We start from the raw sequence: 27,474 nt of genomic DNA on the forward strand, positions 1-27,474 counted from the left end.
GCACAGTGACCAGGGCTGGTTTTTCAGCATTCCTCCAAAGCGGACTTCAGTTAAATTCAGGCTTCCTCTGTTGTAGGTGCATCAAAGTCCAGGTCAGGCTGGGAAAATGTACAGAACTTCAAACTTTTCCAACTGGAAAGAGCCCCAGGCTGGCCTAGCAAAGAGATGCAGTTCCTGTCTAACACCACATACAATGATCAGGGGCTGCTCTGCTGGGCTGGCATTCCCAGCAGGCCCCAGCTCTGAGAGGACTCCTCAGAGGTTGTTACAGCTCCATAAAACTCCTCTCCAGGGCAGGCAGATCTGGGAGGCACCAATTCCTCTTCCCATCCCTCCCCACAAAGTGTGACTGAGCTGGACCAAAGAGGTTTCTCAGTGAATCCCCACGTTCCCATTGCAGCAGCTCCAGGGAGCTGGGGAGGCCCAGGGGATGCTGCTCCTCACCCACCCCACAGCACCTGAACAGGAACACTGGGCCCTGCTGCTCCCTCCGAGGGTTGCACCGAGGACTGTTCCCAAAACACAGCCCCACCAGAGTAAAATGCAATCTATTTTATTGGTTAATTATGTACAGGAGATTCTTGATATTCACAGTAACATCAGACAAGTTACTGCCACAAAGAGCAAGAATAAAAACAAAACTGACAGTCCACTGTAAACAAAACTAGAAATCCTGCTGGATTGGGTGGGACTGGCTCCAGACAAACTCAAAAGGCACTCAAAGAAAAGCAACAAAAGCCCTCTGAGGGACAGGGCCCGGCTGCTCTGAGCTCCCTCCTCGGTGACATTGCGGAGGCACAGCGTGTGCAGGGCACAGAGACAGGCACAGGGTGTCACCCCCGAGCAGGACAGACACCCGAGCATGACACGTGGGTCATCCTTGGAGCCCTCCCGTGCTACCAGGACAACTCTGAACTCAGCAGAGGGGCTGGGGCTGCCCCAGAGCTGCCGATCCCGCCAGAGGGAGCTCAGGCTCGGGCTCTGCCACAGCACGCAGTGACCTGGCTGAGAACACACCGTGCTGGTGGCAGGGGGAGCCTGGGACAGGGGCGGCTGCTCTGGATTGTCACAGTGAACTGGGGAGAGCACAGCCATGGCAGGAGGAGCAGCCCTTCCCCAGCTGTGCCCCAGGAGCTCGGAGCAGAGGGGACACAGCCTCACACAGGGGACACAGCCTCACACAGGGGACACAGCCTCACCTGCTCTCCTCAGCCACCTCCCTCTCACCTTCCCTGGGCAGCCCAGGGTGCCCAAACCTCCCTCGTGCAGGCTGTGGAGCAGCTGGGGCACCTGAGAGCCTCGTGCCCAGGTGAGCCCTGCCAGGGCAGTGTCCCCTCCCTGGGCATGCTGCAGAAAGCTCTGTGCCCTCTCTGGGGACAGCACGGGCAGAAGAGAAGCTCATTCTGGGGGGAAACAATTCCAGGGGCACAGGTGGTACAAACAGAACGAGACAGAAAAGCTTAACAAGAACCAGACTGACACTGATGAGCCACAGCCTGATCTCCAAGCCATCCCTCATAGAATTCAAGTCTGGCCACTTGGATACACAGAAAAGTGGCTAAAAGGTGACAGCAAGATCAGGCCAAGCAGCTTCTGTTCCAAAGAAAGACACAGCAAGAGGTATATGAGGTGACAGTGCCACCACACAGCCACTCCTCACTCCAGCCTGTCACTGTGATGGCAACAATTCCACCCCCTTCCAGAAAAACCAATGGCAGCAGTGGCAGTGTCACCCTGAGCTCCTTCAGGGGTGCAAACCTCCCACATCAACCACCATCTCCAGCTTTTAACAGCTCCAGTTCTGACAAACACTCAGATTTCCTCTCAGTTCCAGCAGGAGTGGGAAGGGATTGTCCATTTTCTCTGTCCAACACTCACATTCCTCCAGCTCTCCAGGGGTGGGGAGGGTGAGGTTTCCCCTCCCATGATTGCCTGGAGGGCACAGCAAAGTTTTACCTTTGTGACAGGTGCAGAGAGGGCACCAGGAGGTTCTGTCACAGACAGAACTCCCTTCAAAGATCAGACTGGGGAAGGAAGCACTTTAGCACTTTTCCTGTCTCTCAGCAGGAGGTGGCTAGAACTTTTCCATGAAAGTAACTTTGCCTCTCTCACCCAGACGTGAATTTGCTACAGAAAGCAGCTACATAGGAACCTAAGCCTGCTTTTAACTCAGTTCCTTTTATTCTCTAGTTGCACTGTCCAGAGAAAACAAGATGTCCAAATAAACACTTGGCATCAGCCCAGAAGGGCTTTCAGGAGGTGCAATTCAAGCCCTGGTAGCAGCAGTTGTGGATCTCCTTACAGAGGGTGGGAGGGGGGACAGGGACAGCAGCACCAGCACCATGGAGCACCCAGGCACACAGGGATGGCCTCACCCTCCAAGGCTCAGGGGCTAAAATATCTCATTCCAAAGATCAGCTTTCCTCACACAGCTGCTGCCACAAGTCACCAGCAGCATCTTCAGGGGAAAAAACCCTTCCTGAGTGTGCCCAGAGGCTCCATCCCAGCAGGATTCTCTGTTCTCATGGGCTGTCCCAGACACCAGCCCCAGTCTGAAAGTGCTGCCTGTTCTCAGTGCCTTTCCCAAATTCCCACTGTCTTCCCTTCCAGCCAGTTACAGGCACAAACTGGGCAATCTGGGTAGAGAGAAGACCCCAGCTTTGCACCACCTCCTCCAGCTCTGCACAAGCTTTTTAACATGCAGGTGCTAAACCAGGGCTGCTCCCCAAGCCTGGCCTGGCATCAGCCAGGCAGGAGGGTGGCTCTGCCCCTCACAGCCTGTCCTGCCTGGGCACTGGGCACAGCCCACAGCACTGACTGAGCTCTTCACTGTCCCCCACTGCAGAGAGAACCTGCACCTCCAGCATGGGCACACTGTGATTATCAAGACAAAGAGGAGCCATCTGGGTCAGGAATACTTTTTGATTAGCCCACGCTGCTCCAAATTTCACCTGAGAAGACACTGAAGGCTGCTGTAGTCCTGTATCTTCCTTCTCCTCTTCCCCAAATCTCTCCTTTACAGGAATGTGGTTGTTTTCCCTCTTCACCTCCAGCTAGGAATACCCTCCAGCCATTTTAACTTTAGTGTCCTGAAATCATTATTTAGCTCTTGCCTCATTTACAGAACCAGTTCTAGTAACCCAAAGTTAGTTCTAGTTCCATCCAGGGCAGCTCCACATGAAGTACCTGTGGGTTCAATGGTTTATTGGGAATCTTTCTGCCCTGTAAATACAGAACCATTATCTGTTCCATAAATGGCAAGGGAAAGCAGCCCAATTCAAGTGTTCTCCCTGGAGGCTGAGTAAAGCTGCTGGATACATCAGATTAACAACACTCATCAATCATCTCTGGTGGGCTTGGAAGGCAATTTCATTCAATCCCTGAAGCACACAGCTCATCCTTGGGTCAAAGTTCCTCCCTTGCCAGGACACACCTGAGCATGTCTGATGTGCAGCACCAAATCTTCCTCTGAGGCTGAGTCCTACAGCAAAAGGTGTCATTGGCCCCAAAAACCACAATGCCAGGGCAATCTCCTCCCCTGGCATTATGTACACATTGAAAAAAAAATCAAAATTAAAACAGCCATTCACACATTATTGGCAACTGATCTTTTCCTACTGTTCATTAAACCCTCACTGATGAGCATTTACAATTTAAAAATAAAATAGTTTTGTTTTCCTTTTAAAATAATTTCTACAGTTCTGTCAGCCAACTAACTTCAATCACAGCATAATCTAAGAATAAAGCAAATCCTGGCCAAGAATGGCTGCCATGGACTCTCAGGAGTCAAGGGGAGCAGCGTGTCCCAGCTCCTCACATCCCTGCACCCCTCCAGGAACCTGTAGTGAACTCCAGTTGATTTTCTTTATCATGATTCTCTTGGCAGCTTAGGAATGCTCCAGTCCTCGGGTGGCTGCACTGGCAGGGAGCAGAGGGGTGGAGAGGCCTGTGGCACCCCAGTGCTAGTGGCAGTGCTCTGTGATGTCCACCACCACTGCCTTCTTCCAGCTGAAGAAGAAGTACCCGGTGCCCGCTCCCGCGGCCACGGCGATGCACAGGTACCCGTTGTAGGTCATGAAGATCAGCATGAGGAAGTAGCTGACCACCACCTGGATGATGTGCAGCACAGTCTGCAGCAGGTGGGGCAAGCTCAGCATCTGCTGCCTGGGAACACAAACCCAAACAAGTCAGCAAATGGATCAGGTGGGAAATGCACATCCCCAAAGAGAAAGGGCCAGGACAGCAAGGAGGGCGTGGGGTGGCACAGAAGGTGACACCAGCCTGGGCAGGGACTCCTGGCACCTGGAGCTGTGGTTTTGCTCACAGAGCAAAACAAGCATGCAGCTTGCAGGGAGGACACAACTTTTAGCTGAGAAACAGACTTTGCCAAGCTTCTTTTACCTCCCCCCCCATTCAAAAGCTGACTGGCCCCTGTTCTGCACACAGGCCTTGACTACCTGTCAATAAAAGGACCCTGAGTGTTTTCTGTCAGGGTCACTGGATGTAACATCCAAACTCTGTTCCTCAGAACTCCCCCAAACGTGTTCATTACAAAAACCCCAAGCCCATCTGGCTCCTTGCTGCTTTCCTCCTTTTGCCCCCATCCTCGAGGGTGCCCAGGTGTCCCCCATCCTCCAGTGCCACGCAGCATCCCAGTCTGGAGCCAGGACACTCTCCAGAGGTCAAAACTGGCTGCACAAAGTTCCTTCTGTGCCAGTTTCAGCTGCAGAGTTGGCTTAAGAAGGAAGTGCAGTCCTTACCCCACGGTTTTGTGTGTCTCCATCAGGATGGTGCCATTGGGGCCGGGCACTGGCATGGAGTTGTAGCGGATGCTGACTTGGGATTTCCGGAGCAGACACTCCCGGGCGATCTTCAGGCCTTCATAAAACATGGCCAGGAAGAAGACAGCCACAAAAGCACCAGCCATTTCTGACAAGAGAGGAAACACCATTGTCTGTGGGCAAGAGAATGTCAGCAGAGTCACTGTGGGATTGAACCCCACTGTGCTGCACAGGCCACGGCCAGGCTCTGTGTGCATGCACAGACAGGTGGGAAATGGGAATTTCATCCAGACACTCCCTGCAATTCCACCTATAAAGCAAAAGCAGCGATCACTTTTGCTAATAAAACCAAATTCTTGAACTCTACAAGTATCTCCATTTTTCTTTCACCCCACAGATGCCATTTAAACCAGATTCAACACAGCATGTCCACAGATTTTTAGCACAAGTAACAAAGTAATTCCTGAAACATGGATCCTGAAACACCAACTGCAAACCTTTTGTTTGGACTGCACAAGACAGTGTTACTAACCTCCAGGAGAATTGATTGTAAGTCCAGAGAACAGCAATGGCACATTCTCACAGCTGAAGTGGAAAGTCATGGCCTGCCCAAAACACAAAGAACACCAAGATGAGCCTGAAGAGCTCATCCTAAGGAGGTCACAGCAAGGTGTGGCAATGGGGTTTGTATCAGAACAAGAACTCAGATCTGTTTTGTTTGGTCACCACCTAAACTCCAAGAAACTCTGCAGCAGATCTGATATAACACACACAAGTGAGACAGGGATGAGATGCTCCAGGCTCCAGTCCCCAGCTCCTCAGGCAGCCCTGGGCAGGAGGCCCTGTCCTCCACAGGACTCCAGGGAAGTGCCTTCTCCTTGCCTTTGGAGCTCCTTCTTCCCCAGCATCAGCAGTGGTCAGGGACTAGGGATGTCTCCATGGAGCTCCTCCTTGGCCCCCCATCCCCTCAGGAATTGGGGTGCAGGGCACTTTCCCCTCCCCACTTGGACCTTGTCTGGATGATACAGGTAAGGGTTGCACAGGTGACCCCTCTGGTCCCCTCCTGCACTGTGCCAGTTGTTGTCTCCCTATGGAATTCCCAATATCCTGTGGCAAACAGAGGCCTAAACACAGCTACACAAGGAGCTAAAGCAGTTCACAGCTGCCCCTGGGTGAAAATAAGGGCTCCTGAGCCTGCACAGTGAATGCTGTGGGAAGGGCAAACAGCAAAGATCCCCAGGCCAGCTGGAGGTGATACAAACTAGGTAAAAACAGCTGGGCATGTCTTGGGCACAGCTGCACACAGGGTTTTCACATGGGAAGTCCTGACCAAGCAAGAGGAACTTCTCTTTGAACTTCCCTCATTGCTTAATTAAGGTTATTTGCTGAAGCTCAGAATTATGATTCATTTCAGCATCTATAAGAATCAGCTCATTTTCCCCAGAGCAGAACTTACTCTAAAATACCTTTTAGAGAGTACTTTCATCTCTTCAATGAATTGAACATATTTACATTTAAAACAAAACCCACATAAATCAAAGAACTTCAGGTGAACCTGAGCCTGTTACTTGGTACCAGTGAGGATTGGGAAAACACACATTAAATGTGCTCAGTCTGTTATCTAAGATGCTCCACCTATGAACTGCCTTCCCTGACAGATTTATTTGCAATATGAATTCAAAATCTGGTGCAATTACTCACAGTTTTCAGCTGCAGGGCAGGGCAGGGTCCTGTAACTATCCAGTGAATGCTTGACATTTGTAAAGAAATTATATTTACATGGAAAGTAATGGCCCAGGGATGCCAAAACTGAGCTGAGATGATGGGAAGAGCTTCACAAGGAGAGCAGTGGCAGTGCTGGACTGAGAGCTCCACGTGGGCCATGCCCACCAAGGTTCTTCTGGTGCTCTCCTCTCCTGCTCTGACACTGCTTGCAATAGAAATAGAAGCAGAGATTCTTGGCTCTCTCCTCAGGCACAGAGCTGGCAAACAAACTCCAACTGATGGTTTGCAAAATCCACTCCTGAGAACTCTCATATGAAATAGAAATGTGCCCTCTCTCCCCTCCTTTTGAAATTTCATCATAAACAGACATGTTTTAATAATCTGAAACTCACTCCAAAAGTATTTAGGAAAAGGAGAAAATGCTGGAAAAGTTCCTAGAACTGGCTACACACAAACACTGACCCTCCAGCCATCTCCATGGAAACTCTGGCCAGGATCTCTGCAAAGCCTCAGTGATGCCAGAATGCACAAGTCTGAACCTGCTGCAATCAAAGTCAGCTGGACCAATGCAGCCTTAATGCCAACAGGGCAAAGAGCCCTGGCACTGCTGTGCTCCCCAGCAGAGTGTGCTCTGAGGGTTCAGGATGGAAGGGAAGGGCACAGCTCAGCACAGCCCCTCACACTGCTGGGCAATCCTCTCAGGACTGCCTGGGGCTCCCCCTGCCAGCCTGGAGAACTCCATCCATCTGTTTCCTGCAGGGAAAATCTTGCTTTGCATTTCTGCCCTTAGCTGGCTGCAGAGCAGACACCAGGCTGGCTGCTTGAAAGGTTTTCTTCAAGAAAAGATAATTTTGCCAAAGGATCTCCAGCTGTGAAATCCATTCCTGCTCTGTATCCCTCACGCCGCTCCTTCATCCAGAAGACCCACATGGGATCTGTGTTGAACCTGGATGAATTCCTGCCTTCCAAAGCTCAGCTTCATTTCCAGCTCTCCAGAGCACAGTCTTTAAGAGGACAGGTTACTCTGAAGCACAGACAAGGAGAAGCTCTCTGGTGAATTCCCCACTTACCATCATCATCATGTCGTGGCCCCCGTGTCCCGAGGCTGTGCTGGTGGGGTGCTGGTGCTCGGGAGGGTGCTCGGTGGGCAGCGTGGAGCTGTTCATGTGGTGAGACATCTTGAGCACTGAGAGATTCAGAAAGGCACATAGAAAAGTGGGACCCTGAAAAACAAACTAACAATGAAGCCCTTTTCTAAACAGAATGTGGTTTCTCTACTGCTGCTGCATGAGAAAAATATTCCAAGGCACTGAGAACTGCTGCCTCTGGAAAACTCCTGGAGCTTGCTCATGGTCCTGCTCTGGCTACAGAGAGCACACAGCAGCACACTTCAGAGGAGGTGTGTCCCTCTGCACCCTAACTTGATTGAGATGGCACCTGGGGCAAGTACTCAGCATAAAGGAACATTTCTTATCTATTTGAGGAAAAAAACAGAGCCCCTTCCCAAGAGCAGTCTTGCAAGAGGCAAAAATATCACAAGCACTACTTTAAATTGCATATACTAAAGTATCAGATTACAGGATTTCTCTTAATTGACAGTTAAGCATTTTATTGGGAACATGCTTAACACAGAAATTGTGTTAGTTGGAACAAGACCTACTGTCAGGCAAAGGTCTGCAACAGCTACAGGCAATCCAATTTCATTTCCATGAGTTTTACATTGCCACATCTCCCCTGTAATCACATTACCCACAGTGAGATAAACACTCAAGAGGCTGCCAGTCCCAATCCTTAATCTGGTTACCACAAATCAGGGATGTCTGGACACACTAAAAAAAATAAATAAAAATACCCTCTCTGGTCACCTGTGGGCATGGCTGCTGCACTGGCCCAGCACTGCCTGGGCTGGCAATTGCTAGTGGGAAATGAAATCATCAGGTTCAAACAGCAACAGGAGGGAAAATAACCTGGGAATACCAGTCAGTCCTGAAAGCACAGCATCTGTCCTACTGGAAGTAAAACCAAGGGAAATAAAAAGCAAAGCTTGGACACTTTATCAAATTAAAGTTTAAAAAGAAATGAGATACAGACTTCCTTCCACATAAACCATCAGGAGAGTTTACAAGTTTTTTTTTTTTCAGTTTTTTAAGCCAAAATGCAGCACTGTGTTTGAACAGGTAGGCATGGCTATATTTAGATTGAAGAGAGGAAATGAGACTCTAGAAGAGCTTTCTGAACTGGAAGTAGCAAATAAAGCCCTGAAAGGCACCTGGTGGTGGAGCTGGCTCAGTGTGTGACAGTGACACTGTGCAGGGGTCACAGAACAGCAGTGCCAGTGCAGCCCCATGACAGGGGACATCCAAGGGCTTTGGGGTTAAACTGAAGTGAGCAATGAGAGAAATTAAAGATTTGGGGACGGTAAGGAAACAAAGTCAGCAGTGCTGGGGACAAAGTCAAGAAAAACAGAAGTAATACCCTGCAAACATAGAAATTAAATAATGCAGGGAAGCACCAAGAAGGGGCACCAGGTACCCACAGCTCAGGTATGTTCTCCATCTCTGTGCAGAAGTTTGTAGCCCATCTCTTATTTCATCAGACAACCTCACAATACTCCCCTGGACAGTAACTTGGAATCATGGAATCCAATGGCACTGGCTAAAGCAGCATGAATTCCTTATTTCCATACTAGTCCATATTTCTGCTAATATTTTTTAGCTCACTTTGTCCCTGATTTGTGCTTAAATATTGAGACCAAAAAAATGTTCACATGGAGATAAACAGGAGAGAGAACAATTCAAGCAGTAGCTCAGCTGAGACAGAAAAACTTCACCAAGGGAATGGAATGCCCATGGAACACCACTGCAGAATGCCCAGTGTCATTTCCATATGGCACAGCTTGGAAGATTATCCTGTTCAAGAGCTGAAATGTTCTGGCTCTAGAACTGCAGTCCCAAAACACTTGGGAAAAGGATCCTCTGCCAAAACACACAAACTTCAAATTGTCTTTTGCATCAGGGAAGGAAGAAGAATGGCCCAAGTTCTTTACCCTGAGGATCAAAGGAAAATGTCCTGGGAGAGGAAAGACGTAACACAAGAACTTCCCCTCTCCTGCAGCCAAAATCTCCTGGAATCACAGAACCATGGAATATCCTGAGCTGGAGGGACCCACCAGGGATCCCCCAGCCCAGCCCCTGTCCCAGCAACCCCAGCCTGGGCATCCCTGGCAGCTCCTGGAGCTCTGGCAGCCTCGGGGCCGTGCCCATTCCCTGGGGAGCCTGGGCAGTGCCAGCACCCTCTGGGGGAAGAACCTTGCCCTGAGCTCCAGCCTGAGCTGCCCTGGCCCAGCCCCAGCCCCAGCCCCAGCCGTGCCCTGGCTCCTGTCCCTGTCACAGGGAGCAGAGTTTAGAGCTGTCCCTGTCTCCTCCCTCTTCTCTCAGTTGACTGATCCATTGCTTTTCCTTTGAATACAACATCCTCACCAGCTTCTGTCCAATGATTATTTATTCCTTTTAGGATTTCACATTCCTGCCAAGCTCAGCAGGTTCCAAAATGCTCCACAGAGGCCCTGGCTGGTTACCAGGTAAAAACTGCCTTCATGGCTGGGCTGTGTCCAGCTTTCCGCTCCTTTTCTTCTCACTAATCATCATTTGTCTGCAGAAAGGGAGAAACAGTGTTTGTGTTTCAGGATATTTACTCTGCAGGAACAAAGCACACAGTCAGGTGTTCAGGAGTGGCTGCCTGGGCCTGGGCAGGCCTTGGTACAGGTTACAAAGGGCAAGCTTGACCCTCACCCAGGTATCTCCTTCCCACTCTGCCATCCCAGTGCTCCAACACCAGATCCAAGCCCTTGCTGCAGTCACCCAACACTGAAGGACATTTTATGAGATCCTGAAAGGATGGGGTATTAAGTAGCTTAAGAGGAAATAACCTCACCTGAGCCACTTCAGCTGTGTTTTGTGTCACTAAAGGTAACAGTGAATAAATTTCTGTTTAAAAAGAAATCAGTTCCAGTGGAGAAGCAGACTCTGATTTACAGCTTGGGAGATCTCTACCTAAGTCTCAAGGTAAAAAACAGGTTAATGGGTGTGTAATATTCCAAGCTGCAAATCCCTGGCTGGTTTGCACAGCTCCTAAGAAACAAGCTGACAGATGTGGAGCTCTGTGTGTCACAAGAAGGTGGTGCTTTAACAAGGCTGACTCCATACCTGAAGGAAAAAAAATCCACCCCCCACAAGTTTCTATTATTGTAAATTCTTTAAATAGGCTTAGCCTTGTACAAAGCCAGCCTTTCAGCAGGTATTTCTGCCTGAAAGGGTGATTGATCTCTGGCTGCTGCCTGCTCCATATGTTTGCCCTGAGAGGGAGAGGCACTGGAGCAGATTCCTGAGCATGGAGCCCTGGAGAGGAACCTGCCACAGCCCCTGGCTGCATCAGGCTCAGATACTCTGAACAGGACAGACCCCAGGGTGTACCTACCACAAGGGACACACACAGAGTGATTTTTGTGCTCTGCAGTAACCTACTGCCTGAGAAAACAAACAGGGTGGAACAGGAGACAGGAATGAGGAAATTCTCCTCCAGGGCTTCTTTCTTTCCCTCTCAGTGCTGTTACCCCAGGTGAGAGAAGCCACAGCCTCCATTTCACAACCCCTCAGATTCTGAAGGAAAACTGCAACTCAAGAGTTCCTCACAGGACTTCTCTTTCTTTAAGCAGGAGCCCAGGCAGGCCCTGCTCACTCTGAGGTTTCTGTCCCAGCCCTGCAGTGCCACCGTGGCAGCTCTGCAGGCCAGGCTGCCTCAGCACAGGTGAGCAGGATCTGGCAGCAGCAAACTGCCAGCACCAGGACTCACCTCACCCCAACCAACACCCAACCACTGCTGCCTCACCTCACACACACCAGGAGCCACAGAGAAGGGGAGGACAGGCAGGAGGTGCCAGGGCACACACGAGTGCAGGTAAAGGTGCTGGATCAGATGAGATGCCAAAGCCAGAGCAGTCCTTTCAAGCAGGTCTCAGCCAAAGATCACTGCCATTACACATAACTCCCTCCCACAGCTCCCCAATCTATTCCTTCTGCTGTGTTCATCCAGAGTCCTGCAGCTTCATAGCAAATCACAGTTTTTCCTGGGCAAACCCCAAGGAAAATGCACCTTCCAATGCAGAAACACAGGACATGCAGGAACAGGACACACTATGGGAAGTATCTAGCAAGCTCCCAGGAAGGATTTTACAGTCAGCTCAGTGTCAAACAGATCTCCCTTAAAGCCCCAAAGGGAATGAATCCCCTTTCCAAATCAGAAGTCCAGAGGATTAACACTGGAGCCCTAAATCAATGCCCATTACAGCATCAACTCTTCCCTTCTAAACAGTGCCTCACCTTTCCCAAACCAGTTCAGAAAACCCAAGAAAAAAAATTCCACTGGCTCTGCCCTAAAGGACCAGAGCCTTAAAAACCCTGTCTGCAGTCTCCTTTAGAGCAGTTATTTGTCCCACAGAGAGGGTGCTGCTGCAGTGGCCAGCACAGGACTGGCTCCTGCTCAGAACCCTCCTGACTCCTCTAGAACAGCTGGAATGATTCATACCCAAAGCCTCTCCACCAACACTTCTGATAGCAAGAACAGGGCAGGAGCTCCCTCTCTTCTGAACAAGTGAGAAACACTTGGCAATATTTACTAAGAATTAAAAGCAAAGTTCCTGAGAGAAAGCCAAGGGAAAATGATTAAAAATAGCAAGCTGGAAAAGCAAAGACCTGTTGCTTACATGATCCCATATGGCTCAGTGCTGCATGACACAAAGGAATGCTACAGAAAAAGCACAGGAGGAATGGAAAAGGCACCCAGGAGTTGCTCTACTTACAGCAGTGCTGCTGGCACACCCAGCTCCACTGGCTCCCAGCTCGTGGTCCCAAGCCCAATCCCTTTTCTGTTCAGCAGTGCTGCCAATGGAGTGGGAGGGAAGCAGCAGCCTGCAGACACTGCAGCTCTGTTCACTGCCTGTGGGCTGCACTGAGCTCCTCATCAGGAGACCTAAGCACTGCTTTTAGTTTATTCAATTTCCTGGCAAACTTTTCCACTTTAACTGCTTCCTTTCCAAATGGGTGGACTTGTGATTCTTCCAGGCTGCCAGGGAGAGCTCCAGAGCTGCTTAAAGGCACAGCTGAGGGACACTCCAATTCCACCTGCTCATGCTGTGGCCAGGGCCCCTGGGCCAAGCTGTAAGGACACACTTTAAAGACACAGGGAATAAACACCACATTCTTCAGTAATGCAGCAGAACATGTGTTACAGACACACTGCTGTTTCCCAGTGTGAAAATTCTCCCTGGAACTCTCCCAAGCAGCTCCAGCAACCCCAGGCTGGCACTGAGACACAGGGAGGGACTGTGCTGTGCCCAGCACATTTAATTGCACACCTCTGTTTTTCCCTTGCACAATTCCTGAAGAAGGAGCTCTTAGAGCTATATTAAGAACTCAAGGAATGTTTGTGAGCTCACAGCAGAACTGTGGCTTGCCCTGGTACTGCCTCACCACCTTGGAGTCTCATCCTAAAGCTTCTTCCAGAAGTTTAAGGCTTCACAAAAGCTCAACACACCAGAAGGGGTTTATATAATAAATAGAATAAATCAATAGAACAATATAATAGATTATAATATATTATACACATATATTATATAATATAATAAATATAATATATATATTATATAATTAATATAATATATAGAATAAATAATTTTTATTCCCTTTATAGAATAAAGGGAAAGAGAAGGGCACAGCTCAGGAGCTCCAATACACGCTGAGGGTGAGGCTGTACAAATTTGGATTTCCTGGGGCTTGTCCCTGGTCATGGAAGCTTGCTGGATTCAAACTGGATCAGCAGAGCCAAGCAGGAACCCACAGTGTGACACAGGGCACATTCTCCCTGTCTACCTGAGAGAAGACTGAGCTGTTCCCACCCACAGGTCTCAGAACTTCTGAAGGATGACAGGCACTCTGGAGAATGTCCAGCCAGAGATGCCAGAGGCTGCAGTGCAGGGAGTGGAGAATAATGGGCAAAAAAAGAGCTGAGCAGGGCTGCAGACAACATCTTGTGTTCAGGTTCAAAAGGAGACAATGCCTGGGCAGCCTCTGTGGAAGGAATGCCAGGATGGAAGCAGTCAGCAGGGATAGGCAGCCAAGCTGGGAGCACCCAGAGCCCAGCTCTCCCAGCACAGGCAAAGAATGGGCTTTTCAAACGATGGGCAGGGCTTTCATGTTTTGTGAGGGAAGAAATCCACACAGATCTGATCCTCTGCCATCACCTCCGCTGAGGATCCCAGCTGGAACCATTACAGCACTGTTGTGGATGCTGGAGATAATGACAAAGTTCTGGCACATCAAAACCACTCTGCAGTCCATGAGCCATGCCCACAACTGATGGGATTGGCCCAGGCTGAGACACACCCTTATTAAGGTGATCCTGACAACCCCCACAGGCAGGATGTGGGAGGAGAATGAAGCAAACCCACATCAGCCACCCAGGGAGGTCTGGGGGTGATGCTTCAAGCCAGAGTTGAGCTCAGGTTCTCTGCAGCACAGGCAGATCTCAGGGCTGGGGCCACCAATCCCAGCCTGCAGCTCCTGCTCCTCCAAACACCCATCCCCAGGCCTCCTGCTGCCATCATTTGCTTATTTTATTCTTACCAAATCCTTGTGTTTCTTGTACCAATATGTTTGTCCCCCTCTTTAGCAGGTTGCTGTGTCCCCAAGGCTCAGGCTGCCCCTTCCATATGGAGCCTTCACACAGCACCCACAGACATGGCAAAAACCCCAAGCAGTGCTCCAGTTCCACACTGTGGATTCCAGTTGGGATGCTGGATCACACAAGCTTCCTGAAGCTGCACCACATCATTTGGCAGCTTGATGCAGTTATATGCATTAATTAATGTTTAATTAAAATGAAGATTAAAACAAGATGAAGAAGTATCAGCATATGTTCAATCTTTAAAGTCCTGTCCTCTGCTTTGAATCAAAGCATTCCTCAGCTGTACAACTACAGCAAAGCTGGTCACAGCCACTCAGCACAACCCCCATTACTTGAGGAGAGGCCAGAGCTTTTCCTCTCAGCATGGCTACAATAATGGCCCTTTGATGGAGTTTGTTTTCATAGCAAACCTGTCTGATCACCCTCTTTTAGAGGCTTTGCTAGAAGGGGATGGTCATTCCTAATCTCCCAGCTTCTGCAGACGCCTCAGGAAATCTGTAATCTTTGAACAAGAAGAAAAAATAACCCAGGACAGATTGTTCTTTACAGGACAATATACTGAACTTCATTAAGTGAAGCACACACCATGTCGTTAACCACAGGCCCAGTGGAGTGAAAGGCAGCTGAAAACAACCCTGCAGAGCACAAAACCTCAGACTCTAAGCATGGTAACATCACAGGAAAGGCTGAGAAATGCTGGCAAGAGCTGTGTAAAGGTGACAAAATAATGGCGAGTCAGGCTGAGCCTCCCCTGTGGTCAAGCATCCTCCTCAGCCATACAGAAACTGCAGGAGACAGCAAAGCACTCGAAGGATCCTCGTGAGAAGGTGGCAAAACTGAGGAGTCCTTGCCAACCCCCTCCTGGCTGTAGACTCATTTCTGCAGAGAAGTCTGACGCAGCCCAGGAGCAAACACCTGGAATGCACACAGAGCTTTGCATGGAGATCCAAGAGTGATCCTCTACTGTCTCCATCGAGCTGAGACCAGGCAGTTGCACCAGATGATTACTGAAGGTACCCTCCAATTTAACATTCCTATCCTATTCCTCTTCTATCCTACCCTGCCCTACAACACCCCTCTGCTTTTGCTGGCCACCTCTCAACCCCTGCCTTGGCAGCACAGCTGAGATTCCTTCCACAAGGGATCTTCAGCAAGAGGTGACAGAACCAGCACTGTCACACCTCAGTCTGTCCCTCACAAATCCAGCAATGCAGGGGTAGAAACTGCCCTCATCTTCACAGGAATCCCACACATTCCCACACAACCCAGCGAACGTTTTCCTTTGAAAGAAGCGCTGCAATCTCAAACTGATCCGTGCCTCCAACTGTTGGGCCAAATCTTGGGGTCCCCATGTGCAGGTGGCTCCCCAGGCACCCCACTCTTGGCAGGACATGGGGCAGCACCCAGCAGCACAGCTCCTTGCCCACTGCTGTGGTGACAATGCTTTGGAAGGTGCACAGCAGGCTTGGGGCTCAGAGTCCAGCACTGGGCACACGTGACTGGATCATTCCCATGCCTCTGCAAATGCAACACACTCCCTGCCCTGCCCAGTGCACAACAGAAGGAAGGACATGACACCAGGAGTTCCACTGGGATTGGCTCTGGCAGCTGCTGTGAATGCCACGGGGTGCAGGTTTGCAAAACAGTCTGTTTGACAGATGTTGCTCAGGGCACATCTGTCACAGAAGCCTGGCTCAAGGGAGGGAGTTCTGGGTGCCAGACAGATGCTGGAGGCTGTCACAAGGCTGAGGACACTTATCCACACAAGGGACTCTTATCCACACAAGGGACAGCCAGGCAGGGCACAGCAAAATCATTTTGGAGAAGCTGATGTCAAGAACGCCATGACCTGAAGTTTTCAGCAACAACCTGCTCCCATTCTGATAAAACACAAATACTTTCAACCTGCATGAACCCAAATTCACCTCAAGTCCCCAGTGAGACACTTTCCAAGGATCAGAGCACATTCCAGCCTTGGCTGTCTTGAAGAACCCCAGCCAGGGACTATAACAAACCAAGCAAATCCAAAGTGGAGCTCAGGGAAGAAAGCAGAGCTCACCTGGCCTGAAGTCACCTGTGCACTGACCCAGAGCAGAGGGCCAGGAACAGACATGTCAACCACAAGTTGCTTTTATTGCTAATAAATGCCAATCAAGATTGTATTCATAAAGGAGAACTGCTACATCAGCAGGCACTGAAGAGGAATAGTGACAAGGTGACAATTAAAAGGTGACTGGCATCTCTTACATCCTTCAGTTTCCCTGTTCTTCTGCCACAAAACCTCCCCCTTTTCCATGTTACTGCTCCAAGAGAACAGCCCCCAGCCAGCTCTGCCCTCTGGGCAAAACCAGCAAGGACACCAATGTCCAGTGGGATGTCAAAGCCAGAGCACATCCATTCTGCACCAGGAGTGCCTTGTCCTGCTCAAGCCCCCCAAGAGCACAATTTCTTCCATTCTGTACATGGACAGTGGTTTTCCAGCCCATTTTCATTTCCTCCACCACCAGCCTTTTGGATCCCTGATTTGCCCCATGCTGTCCTTTGTTCCCCTTTCTGTCTGGGTGAATGAGGCAGCTGTCCCCCTTTCTGGCACACAAGAGCACAGACACTTCTGGAAAGTGGCAGAATTGAGGCACCTCAGGACATGCAAGAGCTGAGGAGTGACTGCCATCCCCACAGCTGCCAAAGCAGAGGAGATGCTGTACCACAGCTGACTTGTGATTGTGTCATCTGCAGAGAACAGCACAGCACCAGAGATACCAAAACTGACACTCATGGTGGTGTTACATTTTAGCCCAAACAAATTGCTACACCACATTACAATTTCTTTACCAAACATCCAGGATAGAAGGCATGGCAAACACCAAAATTCCTTATAGCCAAGGCCACATGAATTCAGAGCTAGAACTGACAAGTTTCCATCAGAGGCAATCCCCAGGAGGCGTCTACAGAAGCACTTCAGAGCCTTCTGAAGCTGTCAGCCCAGCTCTGCAGACCAGCAGGCCACAGCACCAGAGCTTCACCTCCCTTCCCCACATCATCAGGGGCATGACACAGGAACACAGCAACACAAAGCCAGGTCACAAATCCCCAGGATTCAGCACCCAGGGAGGAGAAACCTGGCAGGAAGGGAGGAAGTTTAGGCAGAGATAAGGCAGAATGGCTCAAAGGCCAGGGGAGTGAGAGCTGAGATGCAGGAGCAGGAGGGTGGCTGGGGCTCAGTCAGGAGGCACCTGGGAACCTCCTGCTAAAAACTCTCAGCACTCACTCCTCAGCTGAGGACAGCCAAGGATCCTGAGCAGGGAGGAGACACAGGACAGCACCAGGAAGTGGAGACAGAAAAGCAGGGCCATGTGACCCATATTTTCCAAGATTACATAATTCCTGAATAAACAGATGCTCCCTTATCCTCAGTGGTGGTTTTTGCTCAGATGTTACACAACCAAACACAGGAATGGTGACCAGGGAGATGTGATCCATATGGCCAGAGAGCAGGAACCATCCTGCTGAGAACAAATGGGACAGTCCTGAGCCTTGTGATACTCTTCAAAAACTCTTTAATATAAAAATATATTAATATTTGGAACTCCATCTTGCAAGACGTGTGTTCTGTAAGATTAGACAACTTCTGCTTCCTTAGAAAAACCAAGCCTAGCAGAGAATTTCACTTCCTATTTCATATGCCCTAATCAAGAACAGTTTCTAGCTTGTATTCCTCTACCTATAACAGGCACTTTTTAAATGAAGGGAAAAGTTTTCTCTCCAATTGAAAAAAAAAAAAAACAACCAAAACCCCTCCCCATTTTCATACAAGGTTCTTTATCATGCCCAACAATTCAGCATCCAGACTCCTGCACACTCAACACCTTCTGCACCACTTGTACCTATGGGAAAGAGCCTGTCTCCCACAAAAATGTGTCTGTCCACAGAGTAAGGACACAGATTATTGTTTGTGGCTGTTCAGTGGCCACATGCAGAAGCACTCCATCTCCAAGGAATGACAAACATGTCAGGATGCAAGACAGAGAACTACTTGCAAGGTAATCCTGACAAACCATTGCTCCATGGTTGGCTGGAGTGGGAAGGACACACCAGGTTACACAGCATAAACAGCTCTGGCCAGATTGATTTTATGGTGTCTTTGAGCCTTAAACCCAGTGAAACTGTAAAATAATCTCAGGAGACACAAAATGAAATCAGAGCCCAAAAGTGCATTCCCAAGACAGGAAGCACAAGTTTCCTCAGAGCCAAAAGTAATTCAATGTGTCCTAGAAGTGCATAGTGGGCCTTTAATACAGGTGAAGGATCACACACAGAAATCACACAAAGAATCACAGGGTTGGAAGAGACCTTCAAGACCATCGAGTCCAACCCAGCCCCAACCCCTCAACTCAACCCTGGCACCCAGTGCCACATCCAGGCTTTGTTAAACACCCCCAGGGATGGGGACTCCACCACCTCCCTGGGCAGCCATTCCAGAACTTTATCACTCCTTCTGTAAAAAACTTTTTCCTGCTATCCAACCTGAATTTCCCTTGGTGCAGCTCGAGGCTGTGTGCTCTGGTTGTGTCAGTGCTGCTGGAGAAAGAGCCCAGCCCCAGCTGAGCACAGGCACCTTTCAGGAGCTGTGCAGTGATGAGGGCAGCCCTGAGTCTCCTTTGCTCCAGGCTGAGCACCCCCAGCTCCCTCAGGGCTTCCTCACAGGGTTTGTGTTCCCAGCCCCTCTCCAGCCTCGTTGCCCCCTCTGGATGCTCTCATCTCAACTTCCTTCCCAAGCTGAGGGGCCAGAGCTGGGCACAGCACTCAGGGTGTGCCCTCACCAGTGCTGAGCACAGGGGCACAAGGACCTCCCTGCTCCTGCTGGCCACAGCATTCCTGACCCAGGCCAGGAGCCATTGGCCTCCTTGGCCACCTGGGCACTCTGCTGGCTCATGGTCAGTCAGCTGTGGACCAGCACCCCCAGGTCAGTTACAGATTACAGATGTTATCTGTTATTGCCTCTTTACAGATGTTATCTTGCAACAGCATAAATACCTTTGTCCCATGCAGGTAAAACTGAACCTGAGGGTAATAAATGGACGGCACTGGTTTATTAGAGGCCTCATAAAAGGGAGTCCAGCACAGGTGATTCACTGGAGATACCCAGATCTTACCCTACTTGCCCATTTTCACACAGGTAATTTTCCCTCTCTGGCTGCTCTTCAACATTATAATCAGACTTAGCCCAGAAAAGACAACACTTGTACAAGTTCTGAACTGACGTTCAGGTGTTTTGAGTATCTGAATAACAAGAAAACCACACTCCAGAAGTCCTGGTTAATTTTTAGGAGGCCATTCCACACATATGATATGACACATACTGGTTTAAGCAATTCACACACGTTTTTCCATGTCCAGCACAGCCACACACACATTACCTTCCACCACATGGGAGAGTGTCCTTGCAGAGCAATTCCCTTTCACTCCTTTCTTTTCATACTGAAGCAGTTGTTGGTCTGTAATTACCCTCAGAAGCATGTCCATGTGCAACACAGCGTTTTAAGGTGGCCACTCAACCATTCCCCTTGCCTGGAGCTGCCACGTTCCAGCCTGTGTCAAACCTTTCCTCAACAGCCACGTGTTGATGTCAGCTCCTACTGGGACACCCTGGGATTTCCAGCTCCTGTCAGGGGCACCTTTGAAATGCAGGCTTTGACCAAAGACCCAAGAGCTCTTTTAGAAAAAACCTTTTCTTGCAGAGGAAAAATGGATGTGTGTTCATTGCATTTTGCAGCACCATCCATGAGTGTCCCTCGACACAAGAACCTGGTCTACCACAATCAATAATCAAATTCTTTTGTGCCTCCAACAGTTGTTTTGAGAAGCCTCAAGCTGCTCCTGAGCAAAATGCAAGGTAGAACTCAGGTCACAAGCAGCAAAATCCATTCCAGTGGGTTTTTAATTAAGCCCAGGAAGTCAACCTGTGTTTTGGCAGATGGTTAAGGCCAAATAATCCATCACCAGAGGCACCTTCCTACTCTTGATCCATGATCTTGGCAAACAGCAAGTGGATGGCACAGTGATGTATAAACAGCTTCCAGGCAGTAATGCAAATACTTGTAAGAGTTCAGAGAAAAAATTCATAGCCCAAATCCATAGAACAGAGCATTCTCCCTTTGAAAATGCAACTGAACTATTGGAAGCTTTATTGAAATTACTGAGTCACTGAAAATACAATCTCAGCAAGGCAGAAGATCTCCAGTATCAAGAAGAGGAAAAGAGCAATCCACTCAATTCTCTGGAAAGGGACTTATCTTTGGAAGGGCCTTGGCCTCATGACACTCTTCTGACAGGAAGAGCCACGACTGTAGGGCATGGAAAGCCAGAACAAAAGCCATCAACAATTTTTCTGTGAGTGACAAAACACCACTCTGGGAAAGAGCTTCAAATGCTGGCTTTTTCATCATTTTCAAACCCCTGGACAGCCACAAAGCTGCTAATCCAAAGCAGAAATGATTCAGAGCTAAAAAATGCTGAGTACTTACTCTTCCAGAGACAGGTTTTCCATCTACCAACTCCAGCAGAGCCTTTTTCTCCAGAGAGGCAACAAGTCTGAGAGTGATCAAAGTTTCTCAACCCTCACATAATGCTGACAAGCACATCATTATCTCTATCAAAGGCTAATCATTAACTACTGCTCAGATTAGCTTAGGACCAGAGCAAGCACTGGGATGCTCACACAGAGATCCACAGAAGCAGCTCCTGAGTCTCCCTCACGAGATCTTGGCACAAATGCAAAGAGATTTTAGAACTCTCTGATTAAGTCCATTGCAGAGATTACTTTCCAACACATTAACCAAAACACATTTCAAACATTCAAGTCTCTATCAGATAAATTAGTGGTTTGCTTGCTTCTGGATATTGCAACAAAGCAAGCTTAGTTTATTTTGAGTACTAAAATACTTAAATACTAAACTGAGAGAGAGCAGGTTTAGATAAGATATTAGGAAGAAATCCTTCCCTGTGAGGGTGGGCAGGCCCTGGCACAGGGTGCCCAGAGCAGCTGGGGCTGCCCCTGGATCCCTGGCAGTGCCCAAGGCCAGGCTGGACAGGGCTGGGAGCAGCCTGGGACAGTGGCAGGTGTCCCTGCCATGGCAGGGCTGGCACTGGATGGGCTTTAGGGTCCCTTCCACCCCAAATCACCCTGTGACTCTGTTTGCTCCATCATGAAGAAATATGATGTTTTCAAAGCTATCAGCCAGTTTTTAGGAGCATTGGAAAGTGAGAAAAAACCAACAAGGCAAATAAATAATCAATTGTGCAGAAATTCTTCAACAGTTTTTGTAGAGGACAAACCTTGTCAGGGTCACTGGCTCTGGGACCCCTCTGCTTGGAAAGCTGGGCCAACAACTGCTATGAAAAACAAAAAAAGGGACAAAACAGAAAAAGTGCAAGAACAGCTGTGCAGTGGCCTGCAACACAAGGGGCCTCGTGGTGGGGGCTGTGGTTTCAAGCAAGAGTTACACAAAATGGGATCAACTGACAAGCAGTGCACATGATCCTGCTGTTGTGATGTCCTGGAGGGTTTTACTTGAGGAATTCAGAAAATTAAGAAAAGTCAGGCTGCTGCCAAGAGGTTTTTTAAGCTAGAAGCAAAATAATCAGAATCAAGTGTATTAGGCTTTACCTCCCATACAGGATATCCCACAGACATTGCTCTGTGCCTTTTATGAAAAGAGCACAAAAATGACTTTACAAGTATAACTAAGCCTGTAACAGGAACATGAGGGCAGCTGTGAAACTCCCAACTATCTTTGTTTGCAGCTGTTCAGGTTCCAGCCTTACAGGATCTATAACATGCTCCTCCAGCACACTTCAGCCTCACATGACACCACCTTAAACACTAAAGTTCAGTATCCTCTTGAGATAATGTCTTATCCCAAGTTAATGAAGGGCACCAAAGCCAGTGGTAACTTGATTTGTATAAAACTCACCTGGCAGTGAACCCAGAAATCATGACTCAGTCTCTTGTCAAATCCATTAGTCCAGGAGCTCAGACAAACACAGGATCCAAGAAATCCAGACTGCAACACTGGCTGCATTTCACTTGCACTGCATCCCGAGGCTGGGTGTGTTCCTCTGGAGCTTGTGCTCCCCTTCCCTTACCACTGTGATGTACAAGGGTTGCTTTACCCATTGGAAATGCCCTCCCATGGAGCCACACTGATGGCAGCACTGCAGTGACTTCCCCAGGCTGCAGGAGAGTGAGCTGGGATGGCTCCACTGGGAGCACTGGCTTTGACTCTGCTCCACGTTTGTGTTTCTCCTTCCCAAGTAAAAGAGGCAAGCTTGAAAATGCAGTGCAGCTGTGCCAGTGAGCTGCCTGAGCCCCTTTAGTAGAAAGCTTTGGGGGCAGGGAAGTTAATGGGGAAGCCAGTGAGTGATGGGATCCCTGCTCCCAGCCCAGCCTCTGGCAGAGCCCAGCCAGGGTGACAGGAGCTGCTGCCACTGTCCCAGCACAGTGCAGCCACCCCTTAGAGACAGCAGGCAAGGAGCAGCTGGGTCACAGGGATGAGCTCTCCCTGAGGAGGCTGGAGCTGTATCCCTTCCCAGGAGCTGCTTTTCCCAGCCCTCTGGAGCAGGCCAGCCAGTCTGCTCACACCATTAGCTCAGGATGAGCACTGCATCTCACAGGTGGCCTCAAAGCACTTCTTAATCCTACAGAGGCAAGGCCAATTATATTCTCTCCAATGTGAAACAAGTCTGAAAGTGCATCTGCCAGGCACTCCTTCCCCCAGCAGATGCAGTGCTTAGGCAAAAAAACCAGCCAAGACTGCCAGGGTTCCCCTTATCCTGGTTAGCCAGAAGATCAGCTAAATATATCACAAAGCTCATATTCCAAGCTCCTGCACCTTCATCAGAGAGCGAGATCTGACTCTGTGATAACTAATGAGTAAGTGTGGGAAAAGAGCCTTTATGGAAGTGAAGTGGCTCTTCCTCAGGAGAGCTTGGGGCACTCACTGTGAGTTCCATGCCAGAACACCTCCACTCTGCTCCCAGTTTTCTGCCAACCTCTCAGGATTCTCAGCAGGACATGTTGAGCAAGCAGTGAGAACAGAAGAGCCTCAATCACTTAGAGCATTTGGCCAGTGCTCTAGAGCTACCATGGACTGCTCTAGTCCCTTAGATAAAAGGAAAAGATTACATGCTTGTACAACCTTTTTAGTAGATGGTAAATGCTGTTTACATCTGTGATACAGCAAATATGAGATTTTTCTAAGATTATATCCACAGAGAGGAAAAGAGCAGGAAGCAAAGCCATTGTTCTGGCTGCAGTCACAGTTGCTGAAGTGCCACTGGAAATCAGCTGGAGACCCTTGTAGATATGAACTGATAGCACAGGGAAGAAAAGACTATGGGAAATGATGTTAAAAACTGGGAAATAAAAAAGGAAAACTAAAAAGGAGCTATTTCATCACAACCTCCCACTTCTAGATTGGCTTCTAAACCAGGAAAATCTAATTCCAGGACCACCAAATGAAAGGCTTTAGAAAGTACAGCAAAATAGGAGTTTAATTTGTTTACAATAACTAGTCCCATTATTCTCTGCATTAGCAGATTCCAGCTTTCAGATGAAAAAAAGGTTAATGAAAAAACCACTGGCATCGTGTTCTCCAGGACCTGATTGGGAACATTTCCAGAAAATTAGATTGAAACAAAAGGCAATGGAGCAGATTAACTAAGATTGGATTTCCCAGAGAAAAACAAGATAAACTAGATTGAGTCTTTTTCATCCTTCCCTAAGGAAAAATTGCCAAGACTCCCAGTGATTTCTGGCAGACCTGTGGAGAAAGAAGTTCATGCTGGCAATGTGCTTCTGCTCAACTTCCCAAAATTCTGCTCTAGGCTCCTGCTAACTTTCAGGTGACCTTCAGGCCAGAGCAGGGAAGGCAGCCCTGCAGAGCCATGGCAGCTTTCTGTTGGGTAGAGGGGTCTTCACAGCAAATAGAAAAACAAGGAGGAAAGGAGAAAATAGTTGATTTTAATTTAAAGAACAAAAAGTTCTGTCTTCTCTTGGATCTGATGCCTGTCTGGAAAACAAGCCAGCTGAAAGGAAACTCCTCAGGGCCCTGCTCAAAACTCACCACCCTGTGAACATGGTAGATTTTGTCATTGGCTTGTAATGTAAAAACTGGCAAAGATTATGCTCAATGCCCTCCCTTCTCAGGCATTAAGCTTTTGTTCAGGGATACAGGGTCTCACTAATCCAAATCTTGAAGTTACATTGCAAAGGGAAAAGTGAAGTGAAAAATCCCCCCAAACCTCTTTCCCAAACAAAAAACCAAAAAAACCAAACCCACAAACCTTGTCCTTGTACCACTGCAAGTCAGAGTCAGTGCTAGGGATGATACCTTTAAAATAAAAAAGCAAATATGCAAAAGTGCTTGGAAAGGTGATTTAATTCCTCCTCTCTACTGGCAGAAATTATCCTAATTCTCAGCTTAGTTAACAACCTGGCCTAGATAAGAAATCTGATATGAAAAGCAGCCAAATCTGAGTAGGAAGTGGTTATACAAAATTCCTCTGTTCTCAACCCAAAGTTGTGTGGGAGCTTGCAATTCCCACCAGTTCTTATACTTTCAGTACCTTGTTTTGGGGGGGAGAAGAACAAAAGAAGCAAAATCCTGCTTAATGCAACAATTTTTGTGTTTGTAGCAAAAAACATCACTTTAATTTTGTATTGTACAGCAGAGCAGTCACAGCTTCACCAACAAATCCTGAGTTACAAAACCAAGCTTCATTTACACAGCAACATTCACACATTATTCCCACTGCCCCCTTTTTAATGAAGGATGGGAAAAAAATAATGCAGAGTCCAAAGCCTGGTGAAAGCCTCAGGAAACATTACATCACAAATGACAGGATTTGGGATCATTAACTTCAATGCTAACTTACCCTATAAGATCCCATATTGTTACTCATGAAAAATCCTGCAAAAGCTTTACTGACCTCAGGCTCAAGCAGAGGCAAGTTAAGATCAAACAGACTGAAAAATCAACTTAATAAACACTTGTGAGGAGTGTTTCATCCACCTGGGCACAAAAAGCAGGACTAGTAAGCATTGTGGAGCTTGGAGTTCTAGCACAAACAGGAAGAATTGGCCTCTGCCTGTGGGAACTGTGTGGAACCACAAGCCCACTGCACACTCAAATACAAATGATGACTAAAACAAAGCATAAATTAAAAAAGAACAAGTGGCTAAGATGTGATGCTTGCTGAGTGTTGCAGGTTGTGCTGCTACAGCCTCTTCCCCACAATGGCATTAAAACTGGCCAGTGTTGAATCCCAGTGAAAAAAATCAGGAGAAATACACAGGTATAACATTGGGCTAGGAAGATGGTGAAGGGTCTGAAAGGGCCACACCAGGAGCAGCTGAGGACACTGGGATTGTTCATCCTGAAGAGGAAACTGAGGTCAGAACTCACCAGGGGTTGCAGCTCCTCCCGAGGGGCAGCTCCAGGCTCTGCTCTGTCCTGAGGGAATGAGCCAGGGCAGCTCAGGCTGGAGCTCAGGGCAAGGTTCTTCCCCCAGAGGGTGCTGGCACTGCCCAGGCTCCCCAGGGAATGGGCACGGCCCCGAGGCTGCCAGAGCTCCAGGAGCCTTTGGGCAGCGCTGCCAGGGATGCCCAGGCTGGGGTTGCTGGGCAGGGACAGGGGCTGGGCTGGGGGATCCCTGTGGGTCCCTCCCAGCTCAGGAGATTCTGTGATACCTGTACCTAAAAAACCTCAATTGAAGTGCCACACCAGGACTCAGCCACATGGGTCTCCACCACTTAAAAACCAAAATTACATTAACAACCAGCCAGATAGAAATACAGGAGCCAAAGCAACAAACTCTCTTCATCCAAGGGAGTACATTTCCCATTGGAAGGAAATTCATGCCCACTTGCTTTACCAAGGTCGGAACAATCTCCTCCCACTGGGAATTTACACCAAATTATTGTGGGTTTGGTTTTTGGTTTTCTTTAACAGAAATAAGATTCTGACCCTTTTCAGGTTTCATTCTAAATTCATCACACATTCTGCAATATAAAAGGAGTAACAATACCCTGCTTAACAATATCCTTTATCTTCTTCCTTTAGAAGTGGAATCATTGATATCTCAATCATTGCAATAAACACCTGAATTACTGCAAACTCAGCTCCACAACAGACCTGGCAACTTCCTGCTCAGACTCAAACATCCAGTCAGTAAGTGACAGTACAAACTTCCAACCAGTGCCAGCAAACACCCAAAGCCAGGAAATATCAGCCCTAATTGCCATTCTGACCTCCTGCACATTGTTCTTCTGCATTTCAACATCACTTGGACCTAAGGTGAAATTAAAGCCAGCCGGTCTCACAAAGCACATAGAGCTATCAGCTCTCCAAGAGGGAGAAAACGACACAAGAAAACCAGAACACGCTACAAAAAATTCATTAAGCAAACCAACAAGAAGGTGTATTCTTCAAGGTACGAGAAAAACGTGGGAAACTGCTTCTGAGGGGCGGCTCAGACATTTATCCACGCAAGGAGCTATTGGGATGTTAAGAACGCAGCGCATGGCTGCTGCCCTTGGGTACCCCAGACACAGCGAACCTGGAGCACAGCAGCGCCCGGGGGTCCCCAGCCCTCCCGCCCGAGCCCCAGGGACCCCCAGGGGCCTCAGCAGAGCCCTGCGGGCCCTGCGGCTCAGCCGGGAGCCCGGCAGGTCACGGCTCCCTCACCACAAGGGCAGCTCGGGCCCGCTGTCACCTTGGGAACCGCAGGGCCGGCCTGGGCGCCTCCCGCGGAGCGCGGGGAGCGCTGCCGGCACCCACACCGAGCTCGCCCCACACCGAGCTCGCCCCGCACCTCCACCCTCACGTCCCAGGGCTGTCCATCCCCTCGGGGCTCCCGGCGGCCCCAGCCTGAGGTCCCAGCTCCCGGCCTGAGGGGAGGGGGGGGGCGGCCATGGGACCCCTCAGCCGGGATTGGGGGGGGGGCGTGGGGGGCTCGAGACCCCCCCGAGCCCGCCCGTCACTCACCGCGCGAGCGCCACGAGCCACGGCCTTCGCTCCGCCCCCACCGCCGAGCCCCGCCCCCTCCGAAGACCCATAAACCCCCCCAAGTTCCCGCCCTCAGCCATGCCCACTGAGCCCCGCCCCTTTCCAAGTGTCCATCAAGACTCCGCCGAGACGTGTCATGCAAGCCCCGCCCCCGGTGCAGT

General features: G+C 49.2%; 1 protein-coding gene across 4 annotated transcripts; it reads right to left on the reverse strand.

Moving 5' to 3' along the window:
* Window positions 1-537: 537 nt before the first annotated feature.
* On the reverse strand, window positions 538-27,344 carry SLC31A1 (solute carrier family 31 member 1). Of its 4 annotated transcripts, none has more exons than XM_077189143.1 (5): window positions 27,293-27,344; window positions 7,577-7,729; window positions 5,314-5,386; window positions 4,761-4,929; window positions 538-4,164 (listed from the first exon to the last, which is right to left on the reverse strand). In XM_077189143.1, exons 2-5 carry the CDS (start codon window positions 7,682-7,684, stop codon window positions 3,963-3,965), a joined length of 552 nt encoding a protein of 183 aa, XP_077045258.1. In that variant the 5' UTR covers window positions 7,685-7,729; window positions 27,293-27,344; the 3' UTR covers window positions 538-3,962. The 4 variants fall into 4 exon arrangements, with proteins under 4 accessions (XP_077045258.1, XP_077045257.1, XP_054502292.2 ...); XM_077189142.1 differs by lacking the exon at window positions 27,293-27,344 and adding an exon at window positions 12,364-13,019; XM_054646317.2 differs by lacking the exon at window positions 27,293-27,344 and adding an exon at window positions 12,268-12,361.
* Between the last annotated feature and the right edge of the window lie 130 nt (window positions 27,345-27,474).

This window comes from Agelaius phoeniceus, chromosome 21 (genome assembly GCF_051311805.1).
Source record: "Agelaius phoeniceus isolate bAgePho1 chromosome 21, bAgePho1.hap1, whole genome shotgun sequence".
Taxonomy (NCBI): domain Eukaryota; kingdom Metazoa; phylum Chordata; class Aves; order Passeriformes; family Icteridae; genus Agelaius; species Agelaius phoeniceus.